At 45.1% G+C, this 22,812-nt stretch overlaps 1 protein-coding gene across 11 annotated transcripts in view; it reads left to right on the top strand.

The window, feature by feature from the left end:
- Positions 1 to 22,812, top strand: part of LOC129868197 (rap guanine nucleotide exchange factor 6-like) — a 195,929-nt gene that overhangs the window by 68,312 nt on the left and 104,805 nt on the right. For 10 of the 11 annotated variants that reach the window (XM_055941951.1, XM_055941946.1, XM_055941943.1 and 7 more), the window contains one exon: positions 13,522 to 13,650. The exons of the other annotated variant lie outside the window; for it this stretch is intronic. In XM_055941951.1, the coding sequence (XP_055797926.1) occupies positions 13,522 to 13,650 (129 nt within the window). The remainder of the gene's footprint in view (positions 1 to 13,521; positions 13,651 to 22,812) is intronic. 11 annotated transcript variants of the gene reach the window in all.

Below are 22,812 nucleotides of genomic sequence, written 5' to 3'. Positions count from 1 at the left end.
ATTATGTGGATATATTGAAGCAACATCTCAAGACATCAGTCAGGAAGTTAAAGCTTGGTCGCAAATGGGTCTTCCAAATGGACAATGACCACAAGCATACTTCCAAAGTTGTGGCAAAATGGCTTAAGGACAAAGTCAAGGTATTGGAGTGGCCATAACAAAGTCCTGACCTCAATCCCATAGAAAATGTGTGGGCAGAACTGAAAAAGCGTGTGCGAGCAAGGAGGCCTACAAACCTGACTCAGTTACACCAGCTCTGTCAGGAGGAATGGGCCAAAATTCCATAAACTTATTGTGGAAAGCTACCCAAAACGTTTGACTCAAATTAAACAATTTATAGGCAATGCTACCAAATACTAATTGAGTGTATGCAAACTTCTGTCCCACTGGGAATGTGATGAAAGAAATAATAGCTGAAATAAATCATTCTCTCTACTATTATTCTGACATTTTACATTCTTAAAATGAAGTGGTGATCCTAACTGACCTAAGACAAGGAATTTTTACTCTTGATTAAATGTCAAATTGTGAAACTGAGTTTTTAAATGTATTTGGCCAAGGTGTATGTAAACTTCCAACTTCAACTGTATTTGTGTGTTTGTTATACTACCGTTCAAAAGTTTGGGGTCACTTGGAAATGTCCTTGTTTTTGAAAGAAAAGCACCGTGAAGAGGCGACTCTGGGATGCTGGCCTTCTAGGCAGAGTTCCTCTGTCCAGTGTCTGTTTTTTTTGCCCATCTTAAACTTTTATTGGCCAGTCTGAGATATGGCTTTTTCTTTGCAACTCTGCCTAGAAGGCCAGCATCCCGGAGTTGCCTCGTCACTGTTAACGTTGAGACAGGGGTTTTGCGGGTACTATTTAATGAAGCTGCCAGTTAAGGACTTGTGAGGTGTCTTGTTTCTCTCACTAGAGAGACTAATGTACTTGTCCTCTTGCTCAGTTGTGCACCGGGGCCTCCCACTCTTTCTATTCTGGTTAGCGCCAGTTTGCGCTGTTCTGTGAAAGGAGTAGTACACTGTACGAGATCTTCAGTTTCTTGGCAATTTCTCGCATGGAATAGCCTTCATTTCTCAGAACAAGAATAGACTGACGAGTTTCAGAAGAAAGGTCTTCGTTTCTGGCCATTTTGAGCCTGTAATATTAGATATTAGCCATTTTGAGCCTGTAATATCCAGATTCTCAACTAGTCTAAAGAAGGCCAGTTTTATTGCTTCTTTAATCAGTACATCAGTTTTCAGCTGTGCTAGCATAATTGCAAAAGGCTTTTCTAAGGATCAATTAGCCTTTTAAAATTATAAACTTGGATTAGCTAACACAACGTGCCATTGGAAAACAGGAGTGATGGTTGCTGATAATGGGCCTATGTAGATATTCCATAAAAAATCTGCCGTTTCCAGCCACAATAGTCATTTACAACATTAACAATGTCTACACTGTATTTCTGATCAATTTGATGTTATTTTGATGGACATTTATCAAATGCCATAAATATTCCCAGTAATGTTTTGGAAACCCTGAGAAGCATACACGCACACACACACACACCACGGTTTCCGCTCCTCTGTCACGCTACTGCATTCCAACCAATTAGCTAATTGAGTCCTGGGGAATTATCACAGACTAACTGCACGCATTTGTTCAGCCAGGCCAGGGTTTGAGATGGCTTCAATTTCACCCACCCTGTGTCTCTGTCCGTTTGTCTGGGAGCACAGAGCCATAGACAGACCATTGTATTTCACACACTGAGACCAGTCCATACAGGAGTTAACTAGTCAATGGTCCAAGCAGGAAATATCTCCATATGGGCCGACTCTTCATAGACAGCACTCTGTTCATAGTGAAGACTTTCTATTTAGTAGTGTGTGTGGAATGACTCCTTGCAGTGTGTAATTGTACACTGAAATGCCCCCTTAAAATGCTTAGTCAGTCTTCTGTTGTTGACTTTGCTGTGATAACACTATTAGGCTGTCAGTCTGGTTAGTTTTTCATTAGAGAAGTCTGTGCTGTTACATAAATCAACCCATCATATAGTTATACAGTACAAACATGACAGGGAATCTTTGCACCTCATTGTGTGTGACAAGTCCGTTTCCCTGTTATTCTCTCGTTTTGACAATATCTCTATATTATTTTGGCGCTAGTTGGCTGTATCTGCACCAAAACACCAGTATTTTTCCTTCTGTAGTTTGTTCTCCATCTTTTTAAATAGGGAGCCAATTTGTTTTCAGCACTTTTATTTCCGTGATTTGTTAAATCTTTCTCATGGCTCTCTCTTGTCCCTCTGCAGCAGACATATTGTAGCAATATGTTAGGAACATCAAATTGAAATAAAATCACAGTATCAAATCGCAGTACATATAAAATCATGAGAATTGCAATACATATCGACACTTAAGTATCGTGGTAATATATCGGGAGGTACCTGGCATTTTCCAGCCCTAATGGCGGGCAAATTGGCCATACTTTCACATCATGGCCTTGACGTGTGGCCCTCCTCGCCTCTTTTCCTCTGTGGCGCCCATGTAATGTCTCAGTACACCCTGATGGATGACTGGAGCTCACAGAGATGACAGCCCTGCCGCCTGAACTAGAGAATGACCGTTATGGAATTTTTAGGGCCGATACCGATTTTTTTTGGGGGGTCAAGGAGGCCGACAGCTGATATTTTAGGCCGATATTCAATATCATAAAATTTGAACATTTTGATGACATTTCCCAGAGATAGCCATGTATGCATTTAATAACCTCTTAAATGTAATGGAGAAATGTAGATTTCCGCTTAAATAGACATACTCAAAAGTAATTGCATGATTCTGACATGCAAAAACGTGGTATATTTGGAGAGAAGACATCTTGGAGATTATGAGGAAATCATCAGAAGATAGATAGGAAATACATAGTTCAGAGCATACACAAAATATATATATATTTTTTACGTCATCTTTCATTGACAAGCTATACGTGAATTATTGATGACTACTGCTGGAAACACATCAGATGGCTTCCACAACATGTGAATAATATTTTTTTTAATGGGATTGATAGACCAAACAATTAGAAATGGGCAGCTGTTTTAGTAAGTGGTGTCAGGTGTGGTCACAGGACATTTCCAAGTGTCCCTAAACCTCTCCAAAGTGGCATGTGTCTGTAAATTAGATAATTCCAGTGCTATTACATATTTGCAATCCCTAAATGCTATTTGTTCAGTATAAAAACACAATTTCTACCATATCAAACTCACTCAAACATTGTGGTGGTGTTATGTGGTATCCAGGGTACATTCAAGTGTCTTTTCTACCTCTCCAAAGTGTCCGAATGTGGTTTTTACCGTAGCTCTGGTCCTTATCCCAGCCAGATTACCGTAGCTCTGGTCCTTATCCCAGCCCGATTACCGTAGCTCTGGTCCTTATCCCAGCCCGATTACCGTAGCTCTGGTCCTTTTCCCAGCCCGATTACCGTAGCTCTGGTCCTTATCCCAGCCCGATTACCGTAGCTCTGGTCCTTATCCCAGCCCGATTCCCGTAGCTCTGGTCCTTATCCCAGCCCGATTACCGTAGCTCTGGTCCTTTTCCCAGCCCGATTACCGTAGCTCTGGTCCTTATCCCAGCCCGATTACCGTAGCTCTGGTCCTTATCTCAGCCCGATTACCGTAGCTCTGGTCCTTATCCCAGCCCGATTACCGTAGCTCTGGTCCTTATCTCAGCCCGATTACCGTAGCTCTGGTCCTTATCTCAGCCCGATTACAGTAGCTCTGGTCCTTATCCCAGCCTGATTCCCGTAGCTCTGGTCCTTATCCCAGCCCGATTCCCGTAGCTCTGGTCCTTATCCCAGCCCGATTACAGTAGCTCTGGTCCTTATCCCAGCCCGATTACCGTAGCTCTGGTCCTTATCCCAGCCCGATTACCGTAGCTCTGGTCCTTATCCCAGCCCGATTACCGTAGCTCTGGTCCTTATCCCAGCCCGATTACCGTAGCTCTGGTCCTTATCCCAGCCCGATTACCGTAGCTCTGGTCCTTATCCCAGCCCGATTACCGTAGCTCTGGTCCTTATCCCAGCCCGATTACCGTAGCTCTGGTCCTTATCCCAGCCCGATTACCGTAGCTCTGGTCCTTATCCCAGCCCGATTACAGTAGCTCTGGTCCTTATCCTAGCTCGATTACCGTAGCTCTGGTCCTTATCCCAGCCCGATTACAGTAGCTCTGGTCCTTATCCCAGCATACCCGGAAGCTACAGAGATGGAGAGAGGAACAGAACCAAACAAACAACGCACTCATCCATAACATTGATAAGTACAATAAATGTTGCTTAAATTAAACATGAACTCTTGTCTGTATATTTTTTATACCATAAACTGTTACTGACGGGAGGTATGAATAAAGTGTGAAATGTATGTACTAAGATAGAGAAGTTAACTTCTGTGTCGACCCACATTGTTAACGGAGCTGATAACGGAGCAGGGAGGCGCGCTGAATGTGTGTGTGTTAGTGTACCACATGCTGCCCGCGGCCAGTGACGGACTTCTCCGTCACACGCCCGGAGACTGACTGACTGACTGACTTGAGTTTTATCACAGACTACCCTCCCCTCTCTCATCCTCCTCCTCAGTCCCACTACTCCTGGCTCTGGGTTTTACCCGCCCACTCCTATATGAAATAGAAAAGTCATCTAAGTACATGGTTGAGCGAAGCAAAACATTTGTCAATAGTGTTCTGCTGGCATTCGTCAGAGCCCACTCATGATGCTTAAAATACAGTGGAAAAAGTTGGTTTGCCTTGGCAGGGATTTCTCGACTCAGAGAGAGATGTTGAGGGAGATCGCAGCAATGTTCAGACGATTGCAGATGTTTTTTGTTAACTTCATTTCTTATTCGTCTCCCGCTTGTTTTTACTCTGGCTGGGCCGATGGTGGCATTCTGCCTTCACTGTGTCAGTGACAGCATTTGATGGGTTTACAAACTAGGGTTGTGAACATTTAAACAAAATTGTGATCCTTAACATTAAGACAATCACTTAGAGAAAATCATTTTTTTTCCTTCACAAAATTATAATCTCAGTGCAGTTTTCACAACTACCACTAACGGGTCCCGATCATCAACATGAAGGAAAAATGAAACAAATACCTAACGCAACAATGCTGTAACGTTAGGAGGAGAGAAAAGGGCAGTCTTTTAGCTACTTTATTTTTGTATTATTTATTTCACCTTTATTTAACCAGGTAGGCCAGTTGAGAACAAGTTCTCATTTACAACTGCGACCTGGTCAAGATAAAGCAAAGCAGTGCGCCACAAACAAAACAGTTACACATGGGATAAACAAACATACAGTCAATAACACAATAGAAAAGTATATATACAGTGTGTGCAAATGTAGTAAGATTAGGGAGGTAAGGCAATAAATAGGTCATAGTGGCGGCGAAATAACTGCAATTTAGCAATTAAACACTGGAGTGATAGATATGCAGAAAATTAATGTGCAAGTAGAGATACTGGGGTGCAAAGGAGCAAAAAATAAATGACAATATGGGGATGAGGTAGTTGGGTGGGCTATTTTCAGATGGGCTGTGTACAGGTGTGATGATCGGTAAGCTGCTCTGACAGCTGATGCTTAAAGTTAGTGAGGGACATATGTCTCCAGCTTCAGTGATTTTTGCAATTCGTTCCAGTCATTGGCAGCAAAGAACTGGAAGGAAAGGTGGCCAAAGGAGGAGTTGGCTTTGGGGATGACCAGTGAAATATACCTGCTGGAGCGCGTGCTATGGGTGGGGGCTGCGATGGTGACCAGTGAGCTGAGACAAGGTGGGGCTTTACCTAGCAAGGACTTATAGATGACCTGGAGCCAGTGGGTTTGGCGGCGACAAATGAAGCGAGGGCCAGCCAACGAGAGCATACAGGTCGCAGTGGTGTAGTATATGGGACTTTGGTGACAGACTACATCCAATTTGCTGAGTAGAGTGTTGGAGGCTATTTTGTAAATGACGTCAAGGATCAGTAGGATAGTCAGTTTTACGAGGGTATGTTTGGCAGCATGAGTGAGGGATGCTTTGTTGCGAAATAGGAAGCCGATTCTAGATTTCATTTTGGATTGGAGATGCTAAATGTGAGTCTGGAAGGAGAGTTTACAGTCTAACCAGACACCTAGGTATTTGTAGTTGTCCACATATTCTAAGTCAGAAGCCTCCAGAGTAGTGATGCTAGATGGTCGAGCGGATGCGGGCAGCGATCGGTTGAATAGCATGCATTTAGTTTTACTTGCATTTAAGAGCAGTTGGAGGCCTCGGAAGGAGTGTTGTAGTATGGCATTGAAGCTTGTCTGGAGTAGAGGTCGACCGATTATGATTTTACAACACCGATACCGATTATTGGAGGACCAAAAAAGCTGATGCTTATTTATTTATTTATATATATATATATATATTTGTAACAATGACAATTAGAACAATTGTGAATGAACACTTAATTTATTATAATACATCAATGCAATCAATTTAGTCTCAAATAAATAATGAAACATGTTCAATTTGGTTTAAATAATGCAAAAACAAAGTGTTGGCGAAGAAAGTAAAAGTGCAATATGTGCCATGTAAAAAAGCTAACGTTTAAGGTCCTTGCTCAGAACATATGAAAGCTGGTGGTTCCTTTTAACATGAGTCTTCAATTTTCCCAGGTAAGAAGTTTTAGGTTGTAGTTATTATAGGACTATTTCTCTCTATACCATTTGTATTTCATATACCTTTGACTATTGGATGTTCTAGTAGGTACTTTAGTATTGCCAGCCTAATCTCTGGAGTTGATAGGCTTGAAGTCATAAACGGCGCAATGCTTGAAGTACAGCGAAGAGCTGCTGGCAAATGCAGTGAATGCTTGAAGTACAGCGAAGAGCTGCTGGCAAACGCAGTGAATGCTTGCGAGCCTGCTGTTGCCTACCACCGCTCAGTCAGACTGCTCTATCAAATCATAGACTTACTTATAATATAATAACACAGAAATACGAGTCTTAGGTCATTAATATGGTCAAATCCGGAAACTATCATTTAGAAAACAAAACGTTTATTCTTTCAGTGAAATACGGAACCGTTCCGTATTTTATCTAACGGGTGGCATCCTTAAGTCTAAATATTGCTGTTACATTGCACAACCTTCAATATTATGTCATAATTATGTACAATTCTGGCAAATTGATTACCGTCTTTGTTAGGAAGAAATGGTCTTCACATAGTTCGCAACGAGCCAGGCGGCCCAAACTGCTGCATATACCCTGACTCTGCTTGCACAGAACGCAAGACAAGTGACACAATTTCCCTAGTTAACCTGTCTGGCTCTGGCGTTCCGCTAGCGGAACTCCTCCCACATTCCACTGAAAAGGCAGAGCGCGAAATTCAAAAGATATTTTTTTGAAATATTTAACTTTCACACATTAACAAGTCCAACACAGCAAATGAAAGATACACATCTTGTGAATCCAGAAACATGTCCGATTTTTAAAATGTTTTACAGCGAAAACACCACATATATTTATGTTAGCTCACCACCAAATACAAAAAAGGACAGACATTTTTCACAGCACAGGTAGCATGCACAAAGCCAACCTAACTAACCAAGAACCAACCAAACTAACCAAGAAACAACTTCATCAGATGACAGTCTTATAACATGTTATACAATAAATCTATGTTTTGTTCGAAAAATGTGCATATTTGAGGTATAAATCAGTTTTACATTGCAGCTACCATCACAGCTACCGTCACAAATAGGACCGAAGCAGCCAGAGTAATTAGACACCAACGTCAAATACCTAAATAATCATCATAAAACATTTCTGAAAAATCGATGGTGTACAGCAAATTAAAGACAAACATCTTGTGAATCCAGCCAATATTTACGATTTTTTAAGTGTTTTACAGCGAAAACACAATATAGCATTATATTAGCTTACTACAATAGCCTACCACACTACCGCATTCATTCATCGAGGCACGTTAGCGATAGCAATAGGCACGTTAGCGATAGGGAATAAACCAGCAAAAGATATTAATTTTCACTAACCTTCATAAACCTTCATCAGATGACAGTCCTATAACATCAGGTTATACATACACTTATGTTTTGTTCGAAAAAGTGCATATTTAGAGCTGAAAACAGTGGTTATACATTGTGCTAACGTAGCATCTTTTTCCCAGAATGTGCGGATATTTTTATGACACTCAACTATTCTGACCAAATAACTATTCATAAACGTTACTAGAAAATACATGTTGTATAGGAAATGATAGATACACTAGTTCTTAATGCAATCGCCGTGTTAGAATTCTAAAAATAACTTCATTACGACATCCAGCTTAGGTATAGCAAGAGAGTACCCAAAATCTGGGCGCAAATGACTAGTACAACATGTTCGACAGATATATGAAATAGCATCATAAAATGGTCCTACTTTTGATGATCTTTCATCAGAATGTTGTACAAGGGGTCCTTTGTCGGGAACAATCGTTGTTTGGATTTAGAATGTCCTCTTCTCCAGTCAATTAGCACGGAAAGCTAGCAAAGTAGCGCAAAGCTCTCCTTCCTGAACAAAGGCACGCAACGCAACACGCCTAACGTCCCGAATAAATTTCAATAATTTAATAAAACTATATTGAAAAAACATACTTTACGATGATATTGTCACATGTATCAAATAAAATCAAAGCCGGAGATATTAGTCGTCCATAACGACAGCTTATCAGAATGCAAAACCAGGTCCCTTCACGCGCTCTCCAGAAAACAGGAAACTGGTGACACGTCATGCCGAGAGCTTTTATTCGACCCCAGATCAAGTTATACACTTCATTTCCTCTCTCACTGCCTGTCGACATCTAGTGGAAGACGTATGAAGTGCATCTATACTAATAAATATCAAGGACATTAATAGGCAGGCCCTAGAACAGATCGATTTCAGATTTTCCACTTCCTGTCAGGAAGTTTGCTGCAAAATGAGTTCTGTTTTACTCACAGATATAATTCAAACGGTTTTAGAAACTAGAGAGTATTTTCTATCCAATAGTAATAATAATATGCATATTGTACGAGCAAGATTTGAGTACGAGGCCGTTTAAATTGGGCACGATTTTCCCCCAAAGTGAAAACAGCGCCCTCTGTCCTCAACCGGTTAAAAGAAATTCATGTTAGCAGGCAATATTAACTAAATATGCAGGTTTAAAAATATGTTCTTGTGTATTGATTTTAAGAAAGGCATTGATGTTTATGGTTAGGTACACATTGGTGCAACGACAGTGCTTTTCTTTGCGAATGTGCTTGTTAAATCACCTGTTTGGCGAAGTAGGCTGGGATTCAATGATAAATTAACAGGCACCGCATCAATTATATGCAACACAGGACAAGCTAGATAACTACACATGGTTCATGATATTACTAGTTTAATTAGTGATTATGTTACGATTGATTGTTTTTTATAAGATCAGTTTAATGCTAGCTAGCACCTTACCGTGGCTCCTTGCTGCACTCGCATAACAGGTGGTCAGCCTGCCATGCAGTCTCCTCGTGGAGTGCAATGTAATCGGCCATAATCGGTGTCCAAAAATGCCAATTACCGAATGTTATGAAAACTTGAAATCGGCCCTAATTAATCGGCCATTCCGATTTAATCGGTCGACCTCCAGTCTGGAGGTTCGTTAACACAGTGTCCAAAGAACGGCCAGAAGTATACAGAATGGTGTCGTCTGCGTAGAGGTGGATCAGAGAATCACCAGCAGCAAGAGCGACATCATTGATAAAAACAGGGAAGAGAGTCGGCCGAACAATTGAACCCTGTGGCACCCCCATAGAGACTGCCAGAGGTCCGGACAACAGGCCCTCCGATTTGACACACTGAACTCTATCTGAGAAGTAGTTGGAGAACCAGGCGAGGCAGTCATTTGAGAAACCAAGGCTATTGAGTGTGCCGATAAGAATGCGGTGATTGACAGAGTCGAAAGCCTTGGCCAGGTCGACGAAGACGGCTGCACAGTACTGTCTTTTATTGATGGCGGTTATGATATCGTTTAGGACCTTGAGCGTGGCTGAGGTGCACCCAGGACCAGCTCGGAAACCAGATTGCATAGCGGAGAAATTACAGTGGGATTCGAATTGGTCGGTTTGTTAACTTGGCTTTCGAAGACTTTGGAAAGGCAGGGTAGATAGATATAGGTCTGTAGCAGTTTGGGTCTAGAGTGTCACCCCCTTTGAAGCAGCTTTCCAATTTTATTTATTTATTTATTTATTTTACCGTTATTTTACCAGGTAAGTTGACTGAGAACACGTTCTCATTTGCAGCAACGACCTGGGGAATAGTTACAGGGGAGAGGAGGGGGATGAATGAGCCAATTGTAAACTGGGGATTATTAAGTGACCATGATGGTTTGAGGGCCAGATTGGGAATTTAGCCAGGACACCGGGGTTAACACCCCTACTCTTACGATAAGTGCCATGGGATCTTTAATGACCTTAGCGAGTCAGGACACCCGTTTAACGTCCCATCCGAAAGACGGCACCCTACACAGGGCAGTGTCCCCAATCACTGCCCTGGGGCATTGGGATATTTTTTAGATCAGAGGAAAGAGTGCTTCCTACTGGCCCTCCAACACCACTTCCAGCAGCATCTGGTCTCCCATCCAGGGACTGACCAGGACCAACCCTGCTTAGCTTCAGAAGCAAGCCAGCAGTGGTATGCAGGGTGGTATGCTGCTGGTCTTTAGGGATCTCAGACGGTACGAAAGAGAGATTGAACAGGCTAGTAATAGGGGTTGCAACAATTGCAGCGGGTCATTTTAGAAAGAGAGGGTCCAGATTGTCTAGCCCAGCTGATTTGTAGGGGTCCAGATTTTTGAGCTCTTTCAGAACATCGGCTATCTGGATTTGGGTGAAGGAGAAATGGGGGAGGCCTGGGCATATTGCTGTGTGGGGTGCAGAGCTGTTGACCGGGGTAAGGGTAGCCAGGTGGAAAGCATGGCCAGCCGTAGAAAAATGCTTATTGAAATTGTCAATTATAGTGGATTTATCGGTGGTGACATTGTTTCCTAGCCTCAGTCCATTTGAAAGCTGCGAGGAGGTGCTCTTATTTCAGTGTCCCAGAACTTTTTGGAGTTTGTGCTACAGGATGCACATTTTCATTTGAAAACGCAAGCCTTTGCTTTCCTAACTGCCTGTGTATATTGGTTCCTAACTTGCCTGAAAAGTTGCATATCGTGGGGGCTATTCAATACTAATAAGGTACGCCACAGGATGTTTTTGTGCCGGTCAAGGGCAGTCAGGTCTGGAGGGCTATATCTATTCTTAGTTCTACATTTGAATATGGCATGCTTATTTAAGATGGTGAGGAAAGCACTTTTAAAGAATAACCAGGCATCCTCTACTGACAGGATGAGGTCAATATCCTTCCAGGATACCCGGGCCAGGTCGATTAGAAAGGCCTGCTCGCTGTATTGTTTTAGGGAGCGTTTGACAGTGATGAGGGGTGGTCGTCTGACCGCGGACCCATTACGGACGCAGGCAATGAGGCAGTGATCGCTGAGATCCTGGTTGATGACAGCAGAGATATATTTAGAGGGCAGGTTGGTCATATTCATATTCATAACATAATGTTATCTATGAGGGTGACCGTGTTTACGGATTTAGGTTTGTACCTGGTAAGTTCCATGATCATTTGTGTGAGTTTGAGGACATCAATTTTAGATTGTAGGACGGCCGGGGTTTTAAGCATATCCCCTCGGGAATAGGGGTGGAACTGGGGACTACAGGGCCTGGGTTAACCTCTACATCACCAGAGGATCAGAGGAGGTGCAGAAAAGGGTACAGCTAAAGGCTATAAGAACTGGTCGTCTAATGCGTTGGGAACAGAATAAAAGGAGCAGATTTCTGGGCGTGGTTGAATAGATTCAAGACATAATGTACTGACAAGGGTATGGTAGGATGTGAGTCCAGTGGAGGTAAACCTAGGCGTTTATTACCTGGAGCTGTAATGCCTGAGGGAGAATGAGAGGCTCAAAGCAGAGAAGCAGCTTACATGTGAGTGACGAGGGAGGGGGAGAAGGATAGCAACCAAGTAGACTCGTGCTGGTGGACTCACTATTTATTTATCATTTAATCTGATTACATAGTACCTGACTTGTTGTATCAAACCGAGAGACTCTAGTTAAGCTAGCTAGCTTGTGTTAGCTATTGTAATTAAGACTACATAACTTGACCTGTGCGCTTCCTCCCCTTCCAAATCTTCCAGTAAATAACAACAAACCCATTCAGGATAAGAAGCTGCCTGCCTGTTGGCTCTTGGTGTTGTAGCCTGTCTTTCTCATTTAACTTTTAGTTCTGTCATTGTAATTCCATCTTTCGTTGAATAGCCTAGATGTCTCCTAATTACTTGCATCAGGGAAGCTCTATGACTGTACCCTAGAGCCGGTTTGATGACTTGTGATTGCATCACAACCACAAGCTACACGCACCACTCTCGAAGAAAAGCAAGCACACCAGCAGCATAAATGATAAAACATTAATCACTCTGCGGGAAGCGCAATGTAGACATCTGCATTATGAATTCACATGATTTTAATCTTTAAAAAAAAATGTTTTAACTGAAAACCCTCTCAAAAAATGGCTGTTTTGAACAATAAGTAATAGTTTGTTTGCCATATACTTAATACAAACACAGCACTTTACCGGGACTGTTAGGTTACGTCAGGTTCTCCACTGTCCTGATAAACCCCCCCAATCTGCCCTCATAAAACACATCCGCTCACATTACACTGCCTTTATCATCATTGTTTTTCTAGTGGAAATACTCTCTGCACGCATGTGAGTCTAGAAAAGTACTGTTTATTTTTATTTTTTAAATACTCAAAGCCTATGAGTCTTGAACAGTTGAAGTATTCTTCCATTAGTACTTATCCTAGTTTTAATGTTTTTGAATAGTTTCACAACTCACTTCACAAAATGCAACTATTTGCTTAGCTTTGTTTTTTTTGTAACTCGAAAAGAAAACATTCTCCAGCAATAACAGCATAGTAATACAAAGTTCTCCACAATCAAAAATGTTCTGTCTCGCAAAGGAAATTGGTATATTGAGGGTTTCCTACAGGAAGCTGTGGTCTCACTGTGAGCTGTGTTGTGCAGAAACGGCCTCCTGACTCGACACAGCAGACTGAGAGTGACTAGAACTATTCTCGTCGCAGCCTTGGAGAGAGAGAGAGCCTCATACCATCTTCTTCTACCTCTCCTCTCTTCTCTTGCCCGTGTCCTGGATGCAGTCCCCATGACGAGGCGCTTGCACAGGCTCTCTGTGCTGTGGAAGAACTGGATGTTCTACCAGGAGCCTGAACAACAGAACTCTGAACAGGAACAGAGCCAGGATCAGCTCTCAGAACCAGCAGCCAGAAAGAACTGTGATCGGTCTGAGCAGCTGACTCTGATCTCAGAACAAGAACAGTCTAGTAGTAGAGGTAGCTCTGAGCCCCAGACCTCCAGCACTGAGGCCCAGCTTGGTGATGTGTTTCAGGTGGACAATGCCAGCGAGGGTGAGGGGGCACTGCAGAGGGAGGTGTCCCAGAGACGTTCCCGCCGGCGCTTTCGCAAAGTCAACCCCCGGGGAGAGCGGGAACTGATCACTGACGGCCAGGACCCCACGGTAAGAACGGACGCTAATGTATACTCACTATGTTCCTGAAGTTAAAGGACTTCTACTCGGCTCAGACAGAAAGATGTCATAGACGGCTGTGTCTGAGGTGTCTATGTACCAAGCTTTCTCTGTTTACTGTAGTGTTGACAGCTGTGGTAAAAGTGTTAAATGAAGTACTTGTTGTGTGGTGTAGATGTTGGTCTATAGCTAGCGATGTGTCCAGGAATACATACCCCGGAGGAAAAAGAGAGTGGAGTTACTGTGTAAAAGTATATCTACTGGTATGTTGGTTACAATTTAGTTTGTTTATAGTGCAGGATTGCATTCCCCCCCAAAAATAGTTGTCACAAGATTGTTTATCTTGAGTGTTGAAAGTTGAATGAAACATTGCAGAGTAAGTCGATTTCATGCCTGTATCCTATATTTACTCCACACTGAACTACCATAGCCATGAAGCCTATTCTATGTTCTGTAGAGGGCTCACTTGGGGTGGGGGGCGAAAGCAGACACATGCCTTTACAGTGAACAGTCATAAGTTAACTTGAGTTATGTTTTATGTAATGACTAAAATGTAAATGTCCTCCGTTGATCCTCCTGACATCTTGTATTTCTCGCACTCTCTCTCGTGCCCTCTCTCTTGCCCGCGCCCTCTCTCTCTCGCACGCCCTCTCTTTCTCTGTCGCGCCCTCTCTTTCTCTGTCGATCCCTCTCTTTCTCTGTCGCGCCCTCTCTTTCTCTGTCGCGCCCTCTCTTTCTCTGTCGCGCCCTCTCTTTCTCTGTCGCGCCCTCTCTTTCTCTGTCGCGCCCTCTCTTTCTCTGTCGCGCCCTCTCTTTCTCTGTCGCGCCCTCTCTTTCTCTGTCGCGCCCTCTCTTTCTCTGTCGCGCCCTCTCTTTCTCTGTCGCGCCCTCTCTTTCTCTGTCGCGCCCTCTCTTTCTCTGTCGCGCCCTCTCTTTCTCTGTCGCGCCCTCTCTTTCTCTCACGCCCTCTCTCTCACGCCCTCTCTTTCTCTCACGCCCTCTCTCACACCCTCTCTCACACCCTCTCTCTCTCACGCGCTCTCTTCCTCTTTCTCTCTCTCACGCGCTCTCTTCCTCTCTCTCTCTCTGTCACGCCCTCTCTCTCTGCCGCGCCCTAGATTGCACACAGGTGGACAATATGTAAGTTTCACATGATCTGACATATATATATATATATATATATATACAGTATATATACACCTGTTCTGAAAGGTCCCAGAGTCTGTAACACCACTAAGCAAGGGGCACCACCAAGCAAGCAGCACCATGAAGACCAAGGAGCTCTCCAAACAGGTCAGGGACAAAGTTGTGGAGAAGAACAGATCAGGGTTGGGTTATAAAAAAATATCTGAAACTTTGAACATCCCACGGAGCTCCATTTAAATCCATTATCAAAAAATTTAGAATATGGGACCACAACAAACCTGACAAGAGAGGGCCGCCCACCAAAACTCACGGACCAGGCAAGGAGGGCATTAATCCGAGAGGCAACAAAGAGATCAAAGATAACCCTGAAGGAGCTGCAGAGCTCCACAGCGGAGATTGTAGTGTCTGTCCATAGGACCGCTTTTTAAGACGTACAATCCACAGAGCTGTGCTTTACGGAAGAGTGGCCAGAAAAAAGGCATTGCTTAAAGAAGAAATATGCAAACACTTTTGGTGTTTGCGAAAAGGCGGTGGGAGACTCACCAAACGTATGGAAGCAGGTACTCTGGTCAGATGAGACTTACATTTTGCTTTTTGGCCATCAAGGAAAATGCTATGTCTGGTGTAAACCCAACACCTCTTATCACCCGAGAATACAATCCCCACAGTGAAGCATGGTGGTGCCAGCATCATGCTGTGAGGATGTTTTTCATCAGCAGGGACTGGGAAACTGGTCAGAATTGAAGGAATGATGGATGGTGCTAAATACAGGGAAATTCTTGAGGGAAACCTGTTTGTCTTCCAGAGATTTGAGACTGGGATGGAGGTTCACCTTCCAGCAGGACAATGACCCTAAGCATACTGCTAAAGCAAGATTGCTGTATACCAGCGGAACCCATCCACATTGAGGGAGCTGGAGCAGTTTTACCTTGAAGAATGGGCAAAAATCCGAGTGGCTAGATGTGCCAAGCTTATAGAGACATACCCCAAGAGACTTGCAGCTGTAATTGCTGCAAAAGGTGTCTCTACAATTATTCACTTTGTGGGGTGAATAGTTATGCACGCTCAAGTTTTCAGTTTTTTTGTGTTGTTTCACACACACACAAAACATTTGCATCTTTAAAGTGGTAGGCATGTTGTGTAAATCAAATGATACAAACCCCCCAAAAATCCGCTTCAGGAGGTATATTTCACTGGTCATCCCCAAAGCCAACATTTCCTTTGTTCGCCTTTCCTTCCAGTTCTCTGCTGCCAATGACTAGAACAAATTGCAAAAATCACTGAAGCTGGAGACATATGTCCCTCACTAACTTTAAGCATCAGCTGTCAGAGCAGCTTACCTCTCATTGCACCTGTACACAGCCAATCTGTAAATAGCACACCCAACTACCTCATCCCCATATTTGTATTTTATCCTCTTGCTCTTTTGCACCCCAGTATCTCTACTTGCACATCATCATCTGCACATCTATACCTCTAGTGTTAATACTAAATTGTAATTATTTCGCCTCTGTGGCCTATTTATTGCCTTACCTCCCTACTCTTCTACATTTGCACACACTGTACATAGGATTTTCTATTGTGTTATTGCCTGTATGTTTGTTTATCCCATGTGTAACTATGTGTTTGTGTCGGACTTCTTTGCTTTATCTTGGCCAGGTCGCAGTTGTAAATGAGAACTTGTTCTCAACTGGCCTACCTGGTTAAATAAAGGTGAAATAAAATACATTTATAAAAGGAAACTCTCCTGTATCTTTTTAGTGACTGGGTGTAATGATAGACCCACCAAAGTGTTATTAGTATCTTCACCATGCTCAAAGGGATACTCAATGTCTGCTTTTAACTTGTCATTTTACCCATCTACCATACGGTGCCCTTCTTTGTGGCATTGGAAAACCCTCCCTGAACTTTTGTAGTTGAATCTGTGTTTGAAATTCTCTGCTCGACTGGGGGACCTTACAAATAATTGTAGGTGTGAGGTATAGAGATGGTAGTCATTCAGAAATCATGTTAAACACTATTATTCCACATAGAGTGAGTCTAAGCAACTTATTATGTGACTTGTTAAGCACATTTCTAGTCCTGAACTTATTTAGGCTTGCCATAACAAATCATTTGAATACTTATTGACTCAAGACGTTTCAGCTTTTCATTTTTTTGTTAATTTGTAAAAACGTCAAAAAACATAATTCCCCTTTGACATTATTTGATATTGTGTGTGTACGCCAGTGACAAAAAATGAATCTAAATGTAATCTATTTAAAATTCAGGGGTGTGAATACTTTATGAAGGCAACTCTTCCGTTGCCATACCATACATGTTGAGGACTTATGGCAAAATCAAACTGGACCATCAGGCTGTGTTGGGTATACCAGACAATAGTGTGTGTGTGACCTGCTGATGACATTGACTGTCATTGATCCTGAAATGTGACCCTCCTCCAGGCCAGCCTGCAGAAACCTGGGATGAATTATACTACGATGCATAATGGGATTTAATACGAATGCTGACAAATGAATGATGACTCAGTTGCCCCACTTTATTAGTACATCGGTTGCCTACTTGCCACACACACACTGCCATAGAAGGATATATCACCTCCCTTGGCCTTCAGAACCATGTTCTAAGTGCTTTCCTGGCCGTTCTAAGAGACTATTCCATGGATCATTACATTTCTATGAGACATGGTCTGGTAACTGGGTCACGAATGTCTCAACTTGGCCTGAATAGAATGACTAGGCTACATTCGTACAGTTGAAGAGTGATGATCACACTTCTGCAAGTCTCTGCTTTGTCTTGGTGCACGACACCCAGCTACAGCTTGCAGCAGAACCAGGTCGCTAGGCTAGTCGATGGCTTGTGATATTTCACTTCCTGTCAGTCTGCAAGACGTCTGCTGCTGGCTGGGCCTCTCTTCTTCTTATCCTTAGCTAGTGTTAGCGTCTACGTGTGGAAACATCCACGGCTAATAGAACGTAGCTTAGCGGCTGAGGTTAGCTTTTAGCGCTTGCAGCTAGTCAGTTATTGGCTGATCATCAGGTCTCAGCTGATATTGCCTCTGTGTGCATTTGAGTCTCATGATCATCAGACTCTGAGTTGATCAGCCAGTAGAGATGCGTAAGTGCTGGCTGGCTGCGCCACATAGAGGGCCTTTGTCTGTCCTGATCCCAGAGATCATTTACACATCTCCCCTAGCCAGGTTCTGTAGGTCATGAGGATATTGGGATGTCTCATGATGACTTCATGCTGTAAAGGGATGATTGCTGACTTGTTGTTGTCACGGAGACCCTCGTCATCTTCGAGAGGTGAACTTGATGTCCTCTGTCTTGTCCCATTTCTGTCCTTGTCTGCTATGTGACGTGGTGTGTGGTACACATCCACTAACCTGTTTCTCTTGTTATCCCATCTCATCCTATTAGCACATTTGACCATGACGGTCTTGATGTGCCCCACTGTCAGAGCTGAACTGCCTGCGGGGTGAGGGATAGAGCCGGGTTGTGTGGTGGTCAGGGGAGATTGGAGGGTGTAGATGGAGAGCGGGGTTTGGGGCAGAGGAGGACTGGCTATTAGAGGAGACCTCTGGGGATTTCACCTCCCTCCTCCTCCTCCACTGAGCCCTGAGGCTGATGGGTGATTTATCACTTCTGTCCTTCTGGAACTAGCCCCCCCTCCTTTCAGCACCTGCTTCTCAGCCTACCAACCACCACCTCTAACCCCCCAGCCCCAGCACACCAGGCTAACATAACACATCAGCCTGCATTGATGTACCATGATACAAACAATACAAGGCTTTTAACACAGCTGTAATCAAATGCTCTGAAATACCACAATAAGAACACAGCAGCTCTAACAAAACCACTGTAATCAGGCCAGTCACGCCGACTACCAGTGTATATACAAGTGTAAGCCCTGGAGAGAGAATGTGTTGTGAAACATGTGAGAAGCAGCATAGTCTCCTGTACTGTACCCGGCCATGGGGAGTGCATCTAGGACCTGGAAATATAGCGCAGGCTACAGTCCAGGCAAGACTTCATCTAAATGTTAACATTGTTCATTCTGTGCTGAGTGTACCACTGCTGCTGCCTCTGGAGCTAATTTGAGGGATTACGTCATCAAAGCTAGGATGACAACCTTGCTGAACCCCCTCTTCCCTCCTCCTCCCTTCCCCCAGCTCCAGGGGAGGCTCATATTTTCATCCCAGTGCTATCCCAGTGCTGTGGAGCTGGGCTTTTTTGCTGAAGCCAGGCAGGGACTTTACCCTGGGGCTTCAGGGATCACCGGTCCCATACATGCTTGCTAGTAGCAGCCCCCACCCTCTCCTCCTGCACCCTCACATACAAGCAGCACATTCCCTCCAGGCCTCCTCCCCTCTATCTCTGCTCTCTTCCCTCTCTTCTCCCTGCCCCTCACCTCCCCATCCTCTCTTCTCTGGCTGAATCCCAAATCACCCCCTCCTCCTCACCCCTCCAGTTGTATGTTCACGTGCACCTCCACTATATGCACAAGTGTCCCAAAGCTGAGGGAGTGAGAATGATGGAGGGTGTAGGGGCTAATTTGACCCTCCAATAGCCACTTTGACCGAATCAGCTACACTGCTGGCTTCAGAGCGAAGTTGTATCCCATAATGCACTGCGTTATGTTTTTGTTTTGAGCCACCTGTATTCGTTTGACTGATTGACACATGTAACCCAAGTGTTTAGATCTCCTAAAACAACGTGGAATTTCCTCATTTGAATTTCATGCTTGTTTTATTATTTAAATGTGAATTGCATTTGTTTTTTTGATTCCCCTTGCACAGTGCAATCCAGGAGAATACAGCACAGTACAGATCAACACAACACAGCACAGTAAGGTACAGCACAGCCCAGAACAGTGGTCTGCTGGAACTCTTTGTGGCTCTGTGGGTAGTGGAGCAGAAAAGCATTGTTACGGCCAAGTACAAACCATTTAATGTGGCCTGTTCAAACAGAAGGATTATTGGCTGTCTGAACTCTCAAGGGTGGGATTATATTTTATAATATGGGTTATATAAAGAGCAATATACCAAAGGCAACATGTTTCATTCTGTTTGGTAAAGATATGTTGATTTGATCCCCTCACCACTCTTAGTCCCCCTCAGAGTTTCATCAGCAACGCATGATAACAGAGGGTCCTCCAGTGAGTTGCTAGGGGTGAGGGTCCTCCAGTGAGTTGCTAGGGGTGAGGGTCCTCCGGTAAGTTGCTAGGGGTGAGGGTCCTCCGGTAAGTTGCTAGGGGTGAGGGGCCTCCGGTAAGTTGCTAGGGGTGAGGGTCCTCCGGTAAGTTGCTAGGGGTGAGGGTCCTCCGGTGAGTTGCTAGGGGTGAGGGTCCTCCGGTGAGTTGCTAGGGGTGAGGGTCCTCCGGTGAGTTGTGAGGGGCTGGTTTGGAAGTCCCGCTAAGCCCTCCAGAGTCATCAAACGAGAAAAAGGACAATCTAGGAACAAGGTGGAATCCTATGACACAGGCTCCATCGCCCGCCACATGTGGCAGGGGCTCCAGTCATCATGGATTACAAAGGAAGACCCAACCATGATCTGCCCAACGATGCCTCTCTACCAGAAGAACTCAATGCATTTGATTATGCACACTTTGACAAAAACAACACCGAGCCATACATGGGGGCCCCCGCCGACCCTTGGGTCTGGGTGATCTCTCTCTCCGAGGCTGACGTGAGTAAGCTTTTTAATCAGGTCTAGGGGAGGGGATGAGAGGGTAGCTGAGGGTATTCCAGGGCGCGTTCTCAGATCAGCTGGCGGGCATGCCGGATAATATTCCAGGGCGCGTTCTCAGATCAGCTGGCGGGCATGCCGGATAATATTCCAGGGCGCGTTCTCAGATCAGCTGGCGGGCATGCCGGATAATATTCCAGGGCGCGTTCACAGATCAGCTGGCGGGCATGCCGGATAATATTCCAGGGCGCGTTCACAGATCAGCTGGCGGGCATGCCGGATAATATTCCAGGGCGCGTTCTCAGATCAGCGAGGATATTGGCGGGCATGCCGGATAATATTCCAGGGCGTGTTCACAGATCAGCTGGCGGGCATGCCGGATAATATTCCAGGGCGTGTTCTCAGATCAGCTGGCGGGCATGCCAGATAATATTCCAGGGCGTGTTCACAGATCAGCTGGCGGGCATGCCGGATAATATTCCAGGGCGCGTTCTCAGATCAGTTGGCGGGCATGCCGGATAATATTCCAGGGCGTGTTCACAGATCAGCTGGCGGGCATGCCAGATAATATTCCAGGGCGTGTTCACAGATCAGCTGGCGGGCATGCCAGATAATATTCCAGGGCGTGTTCACAGATCAGCTGGCGGGCATGCCGGATAATATTCCAGGGCGCGTTCACAGATCAGCTGGCGGGCATGCCAGATAATATTCCAGGGCGTGTTCTCAGATCAGCTGGCGGGCATGCCAGATAATATTCCAGGGCGTGTTCTCAGATCAGCTGGCGGGCATGCCAGATAATATTCCAGGGCGTGTTCACAGATCAGCTGGCGGGCATGCCGGATAATATTCCAGGGCGTGTTCACAGATCAGCTGGCGGGCATGCCAGATAATATTCCAGGGCGCGTTCTCAGATCAGCTGGCGTGCATGCCGGATAATATTCCAGGGCGCGTTCACAGATCAGCTGGCGGGCATGCCGGATAATATTCCAGGGCGCGTTCGCAGATCAGCTGGCGGGCATGCCGGATAATATTCCAGGGCGCGTTCTCAGAGCATGCGCAGAACAGCTGGCGGGCGAATTCATGGTCATTTTCAACCTCCTTTTTCCAGCACATTGTAAATATGGTATTGGCACTGACCCTGTATATATGCTAGCTTACTTTCATGTTCTTATTTCTTTTTTTCATGTTTTTTTTCTTCTACTTAATTATTTTTTTGTACTACTGATATTGATTACTGAATTGTTGGGAAATAGTTTGCAGGAAAGGCATTTCACTGTACCTGTGCACGTGATAATAACTTAACTTGAATTCAGCCTCCCTCTCTTGTTGCTCCTTCCTCCCTTCTCTCCCTGCCCACTTATCTCCCCCTCTCAGCTACCCTCTCATCCCCTCCCCTCTCTGTCTCATCTCCCCCTCTCAGCTACCCTCTCATCCCCTCCCCTCTCTCTCTCATCTCCTCCTCTCAGCTACCCTATCATCCCCTCCCCTCTCTCTCATCTCCCCCTCTCAGCTACCCTCTCATCCCCTCCCCTCTCTCTCATCTCCCCCTCTCAGCTTCCCTCTCTCTCTCTCTCATCTCCCCCTCTCAGCTACCCTCTCATCCCCTCCCCTCTCTCTCATCTCCCCCTCTCAGCTACCCTCTCATCCCCTCCCCTCTCTCTCTCATCTCCCCCTCTCAGCTACCCTATCATCCCCTCCCCTCTCTCTCTCTCATCTCCCCCTCTCAGCTACCCTCTCATCTCGCCCTCTCAGCTACCCTATCATCCCCTCCCCTCTCTCATCTCCCCCTCTCAGCTACCCTATCATCCCCTCCCCTCTCTCATCTCCCCCTCTCAGCTACCCTCTCATCCCCTCTCTCAGCTACCCCTCTCAGCTACCCTCTCATCCCCTCTCTCAGCTACCCCTCTCAGCTACCCTATCATCCCCTCCCCTCTCTCTCTCTCATCTCCCCCTCAGCTACCCTATCATCCCCTCCCCTCTCTCTCTCATCTCTCCCTCTCAGCTACCCTCTCATCCCCTCCCCTCTCTCTCATCTCCCCCTCTCAGCTACCCTCTCATCCCCTCCCCTCTCTCTCTCTCTCATCTCCCCCTCTCAGCTACCCTCTCATCCCCTCTCTCAGCTACCCCTCTCAGCTACCCTCTCATCCCCTCTCTCAGCTACCCCTCTCAGCTACCCTATCATCCCCTCCCCTCTCTCTCTCTCATCTCCCCCTCAGCTACCCTATCATCCCCTCCCCTCTCTCTCTCATCTCTCCCTCTCAGCTACCCTCTCATCCCCTCCCCTCTCTCTCATCTCCCCCTCTCAGCTACCCTCTCATCC

The sequence above is a fragment of the Salvelinus fontinalis genome, chromosome 13, assembly GCF_029448725.1.
Source record: "Salvelinus fontinalis isolate EN_2023a chromosome 13, ASM2944872v1, whole genome shotgun sequence".
Lineage (NCBI taxonomy): Eukaryota > Metazoa > Chordata > Actinopteri > Salmoniformes > Salmonidae > Salvelinus > Salvelinus fontinalis.
Note: the sequence above shows the minus strand (reverse complement) of the source record. Positions and strands in the feature narration are given on the sequence as shown.